General features: G+C 43.6%; 1 protein-coding gene across 1 annotated transcript in view; it reads left to right on the forward strand.

The window, feature by feature from the left end:
* tmem30b (transmembrane protein 30B) overlaps positions 1 to 5,723 on the forward strand; it is a 44,510-nt gene extending 38,787 nt beyond the window's left edge. Inside the window, 2 exon segments of the mRNA XM_073028406.1 lie at positions 1,956 to 2,144; positions 5,222 to 5,723. Of these exon segments, the coding sequence (XP_072884507.1) occupies positions 1,956 to 2,144; positions 5,222 to 5,412 (380 nt within the window). The 3' untranslated portion in view covers positions 5,413 to 5,723.
* The last annotated feature ends 277 nt before the right edge of the window (positions 5,724 to 6,000 follow it).

Raw genomic sequence — 6,000 nt, forward strand, 5'->3', positions numbered from 1 at the left:
AGGACGTATCTGTTAGGATATGTTTTACGCTAACACTCCGATTGCTCTGCCAGTGATCAGAATGGGAATCAGGTTTGACATTATCCACATATATTGTGAAATTTGTTGTTTTTGTAGCAGTACAATGCACTATATAATAATAAAAATCATGAATTACAGGTGTGTATGTATGTGCATACTGAATATACAGTGAATTATATATGTATATATACACACTATAGATATATGTACACATACACACACATATATACACACACACGCACATACATATACATACATACATACATACACGCACACACATCCACCTTATCAATCATATCCACTGTGATTCAATGTTGTAAAACAGTAAAACACAAAAACTTTCAGGGGGTGGGGGTGAATACTTTTTATAGGCTGTGTGTGTGCATATATGTATACACAGTCTCTCTCCCTCCCTCCCTCTCTCCCTCTCTCCCTCCCTCATGAAGATTGGACAACATTTTATGAGTAATTAATGCAGAAAACCAGATAATTGCAAAGGGTTCAGAAACTTTTTTTGCAATGGTATATAAAAGTTAAATAAGTAGTGCTTGGAAGTAGTGAGGTGGTGTTTAGGGGTTCAATATTCCATTCAGAAATCTGATGGCAGAGGTGAAGAAGCTGTTCCTGAATCATTGAATGTGTGCCTTCAGGCTTCTGTACCTCCATCCTGATGGTAGCAATGAGAAGAGGGCATGTTGTGGATGATGGGGGGTTTTAATGATGGACACTGCCCTTTTGAGGCATCGCTCCTTGAAGATGTCCTGGATGCTGGTGCCCGTGATTGACCTGACTAAGTTCTCTACTTTCTGCAGCTTCTATCGATCCTGTGCACTAGATCCCCCCCCCCCCCCCCCCCGCATTTAGCAATGATTCTTGCATCTAGATCGAGGAAGAGACCAGTCAATTCCATTAGACATAAGAGCATAATTAGGCTATTCAGCCCATCAAGTCTGCTCCACCATTCAATCATGGCCAATTTATTATTGTGCTAAACCCCATTCTCCTGCCTTCTCCCTGAAACCTTTGACACCCTTACTAATCAAGAACTTCTGTTTTAAATATATCCAATGACGTGGCCTCCACAGCCGACTGTGGCAAGGAATTCCACAGATTCACCACTCTCTGGCTAAAGAAATTCCTCCTTATCTCTATTCTGAAGGGATGTCCTTCTACTCCAGGAGTTCCCAACCTTTCTTATGCCATGGAGCCTTACCGTTAGCTGAAAGGATGCCAGGTTGGGGTCTATTCAGTGGCTGCGCTCTCTGGTCCTCACGTTCCCATTTTTGGAAACCTCTTCTTCAATGATACAGTGTTGTCCTGTGGTCCTCAAAGTTCCCACCTATGAAAACATCTTGTCCTTTACTGGTCCAGTGTAGCCCCGTGGTCCTAGACTCTCCCACCTATGGAAACATCCTCTCCAATTCAATTCAATTCAAGTTTAATTGTCATTCAACCATACATGAATACCCATCAGTATAGCCAAACGGGACAGCATTACTCCAGGGACAAGGTGCAAAGCACAGTACTAACAGTCACACACAGCACAAAGCACACGTAACACAACAAGATAGCAAGCACATAAAGGTATCGGTAAGATACAGCCATGCAATAAAGTCCAGGCCCAAGTCATGAATGCCACAGAAATCTGCAGTCCACCACTTGTCTTCTGCCGAGCGAACAGTAGGGGGCAGCACCATCTCAATTCTGGATGCCACTCCACAGTGCCCCCTGGTGGAATGCACTGGCTTCGATCCTGATGGCACTGCAGCTTGAGGCCTAGTCATTGCACATAGAACATACCAGGCACATATCAGACATCAGTGAAATACAACCACGCAAAAAAAAAATGTTTACGTCTCTGGTGTTAATAGCATGTAGTTTTGGCTAACGAGCCATTTAATTTTACTTGTCAAAATTAATTTGCTTAATCACAGGCACTGTGAAGCCTATCAACTGGCCCCGACCTGCCTACGAGTTGGACACAAACCCAGAAAACAATGGCTTCATCAACGAAGACTTCCTCGTCTGGATGAGGACGGCAGCCTTGCCGACGTTCCGCAAGCTCTATCGCCGCGTCGACGGAGGACTGGAGCCAGGAAACTATTCTGTGGAGATAAGTTACAGTATCCTTGCCCTGTGAATAGGGAACCTGGGGAGATCTGTCTCCCTCACCCTCCCCAGAATTGGTATATGATTGTCACATGTGCCAAGGTACAGTGACATCTTGCATACTGTTCGTACAGACCAAATCATTACACAGTGCATTGAGGTCGAACAATAGCAATGCGGAATAGAGTTTAAATGCCACAGAGAAACTCAACTACAGGTAAACAATAAAGTTGAAGATCATTACAGTGTAGATAAAAGTTGATTGGAAGGGGACACTAGTAGGGATGAGGATAGAACAGCAATGGGTGGGGTTTCTGGGGGCAATTCGGAAGGTGCCTGATAGATACCTCCCAAGGATGAAGAAGTATTCTAAAGGCAGGTTGAGGCAACCATGGCTGACAAGACAAAGAGAGCACAAAAGCAAAAGAGAGGGCATTATAGCAAAAATTAGTGGGAAGGTAGAGAATTGGGAAGCTTTTAAAAACCAGTAGAAGGCAACTAAAAATCCATAAGGACAGAAAAGATGAAATGGGATAGTAAGCCAGCCAATACTATAGAAGTGGATACCAAAGGTTTTTTTTTTGGATATGCTGTATAAAGAGTAAAATATTGGCGAGACTAGATATTGGACCACTGGTAAATGATGCTGGAGAGCTGATAGTAGGGAACACGGAACTGGCGGACAAACATAATAAGTACTTTACACCTGTCTTCACTGTGGAAGGTACTAACATTGCGAGAGTGTCGGGGCAGGAGTCAGTGTGGTTGCTGTTACTAAGGAGAAGGTGCTTGGGAAGCTGAAAGGTCTGAAGGTAGATAAGTCGGGTTAAACTGCAGGGTTCTGAAGGAGGTAGCCAAAGAAATTGTGGAGGCATTAGTAATAATATTTCCAGGATCAATAGAACCTGGAATCGTTCCAGAGGACTGGGAAATTGCAAATGCCACTCCATTTTTAAGAAGCGAGGGAGGCAGAAGGAAGGAAATTATAGGCCACTTTGGTGGTTGGAAGGATGTTGGAGTCCATGATTAAGGTTAAGATTTTGGGTTAGATGGAGGTGCATGATAAAGTAGGCCAAGGTCAGCATGGTTTCCTTAAGGGGAAATCTTGCCTGACAAATCTGTTGGAATTCCTTTAGGAAATAGACAAAGAAGAGTCAGTGGATGTTGGTTACTTTAGTTTTCATGAGGCCGGAATGAGGCTGTTTAACAAGATAAGAGCCCATGGTATTACAGGAGAGGTACTAGCATGGATGGAAGATTGACTGAATGGCAGGAGGCAAAGAATTGGAATAAAAGGGGTTTATTCTGGTTGGATGCCAGTGGGAAATGTTGTTCTGCAAGGTTTGATATGGGATCCGCTTCTTTTCATGTTATATGTCAAATGATTTGATGGCTTTGTGGGAAGTTTGTAGGCGATAGAGATAGGTGGAGGGGCTGGATATACTGTGGAGATCAGAGTACTTTTATCATTAAAGGGTATGTATACATTGCACACCCTTGAGATTTGTCCCCTACAGGCAGTGACGGAACAAAGAAACCGAAAGAAAAATACAATAGAAAAGACTGTCAAACACTCAATGGAGAGAGGGAGAGGGAGAGAGGGAGAGAGGGAGAGAGGGAGAGAGGGAGAGAGGGAGAGAGGGAGAGAGAGAGAGAGAGAGGAGAGGGAGAGGGAGAGGGAGAGGGAGAGGGAGAGGGAGAAAGAGAGAAAAAACAATAAACGTAAGCAAATGGCATTCTGAACTGAAGTCCACACAGAGAATCTATCCATGGACCCTTAGTTTAGCGCAGAGCAGCGAGCTGACTGAACCAGCACGTCCCTCGCCTTGGGGCCCCAAAACTCCGACCTTTTCAATCTGTCCCAGCGTCTAAGTCGTCGTCCAGTCATTGGGTTCAGTTGCCCGATGCGCTGTGGGGCTTGGGCCCCATCGCCTCGACTCAACCTGTACCCATCTTTTCGATTTGGCCCGCCGCTTAACTCGATCGAACCTCGGGTCTTCCTCCCTCTCGGCAACGGGCCCTCGCTGCCTCACCTCTGTCCTGCCACATCCAATTGCCTCCGTCCAAAGGGACGTCGCAGAGCAATGGCTGTAGGTGAGAAGCAAATGTTGCCGTTACCACCAAGGTCCACGTCCTATGACTCAGTACAGTCGACCCTCCTTATCCGCGAGGGATTGGTTCCGGGACCCCTCACGGATACCAAAAAACACGGATGCTCAAGTCCCTTATTTAACCTGTCTCAGTGCTGTAGACATTAAGACCCGGCGGAGCTCTGAATCCGCAGTGTTTCTGTTCTGTTGACGGAAAATGGATCACGATTGAAAATAAAGTGGAAATAATAAAGCGATCGGAAACGCCATCGGTCACTGGAAAAGCGTTGGGCTACGGTCGCTCAATAATCGGAACGATTTTAAAGGATAAAGTGAGAATAATGGAGCATGTGAAAGGCCCTGCCCCAATGAAAGCTACAATTATTACTAAGCAACACAGTGATTTAATTATTGAAATACATACATTTCTTAAGTGTTTTATATGCATAGAAAGGTAAAATATATACTAAGACAAACGTTTGACTAACTGACACTAAATAATACCGGATGTACCTGTTCTGACTTACTTAGTAAGAAAACTTCTGTTTTTTTTCCGATCCCGATCCGCGATAACCTACACATATCCTCCCATATAGTTTAAAACATCTCTAGATTACTTATAATTACTTATAGTACCTAATACAATGTAAATGCTATGTAAATAGTTCTTATACTGCATTGTTTAGGGAACAATCACAAGAAAAGAAAGTCTGTACATGCTCAAACAACGAGTGCTGGAGAGAGAACTTCTGGGTTTTCGCGATTCGTGGTTGGTTGAATTCGCGCATGCGGAACTCGCGGATGAGGAGGGTCGACTGTACTTAAGGAAGAATCAATGTAACGGCCTGGACCGGTACAGGTGCCTCTCCGCCTTCTCAACGAGGAATGAGAGCACCGGCGCGCTCTGTGATGAACAAACCTTGATCCGTGTGGTTTCTTTTTTTAAACGGCGCGAAGCAAGAATCTAAGGTGCCCTCTCCTTAACTCCTCGTTTTCCCCAGATTATCCGGTGATCAGCTTCAATGGACGGAAACGCATAACGTTCAGCACCATATCGTGGATGGGTGGAAGGAACCCATTCCTGGGGATTGCTTATCTTGTCTGCGGCAGCGTGTGCATTGTTGCCTCTGTGGTCATGTTCATAGTCTACGTGAAGTATCAGGGGCAGCGTGAGCTGATAGAGGACCAGTAATACGACATATCGTTCTGTTGTTGCGGGGTGGTGTGTTTCGGAGGGTGCTTACTATAACTTAACTCTTAAGTTTACTGATCAAGTTTGACAGGGGATCGGATTCTTCCATTCTGTGATATATTTAATACATTTTAAAGTAAGTAATTATGTTTAAACACAGATCATATAATTTATACATTCATTTCATATCTGCTTTCGTTTTGGGATATTAGATGATTTGGCAGTAAAAGTTTATTGTAAAGAATTATTCCACTTCCTTCGGTTCTTGTACCTGTTTGATCAGCTGTTGAAGTAAATTCATATTGATATTTTCCCCCTAGTCTTTATTGTCAATACATTCATCGGGGTTTCCATGACGATTTCTTAAATACCAATTGCACTTATTTCCAGCATCTGCAGTATCCTGTGTCCCCAGTTATCAAAACCTTGTAGGTTATGGAATTATGGAGTTGGCACTTTCAGCACAGAGTTCTAAATTTTTTTTGAAGCATTTTGTAATTTAATTCCTGAAAGGCCTTTTTTAAAAAAAAAAATAAACTAAAAATCGGTCCTGGGAGATTAGCTTTATTTGTCACGTTCAAAGTATGT

The sequence above is a fragment of the Hemitrygon akajei genome, chromosome 24 (assembly GCF_048418815.1).
Source record: "Hemitrygon akajei chromosome 24, sHemAka1.3, whole genome shotgun sequence".
NCBI lineage: Eukaryota > Metazoa > Chordata > Chondrichthyes > Myliobatiformes > Dasyatidae > Hemitrygon > Hemitrygon akajei.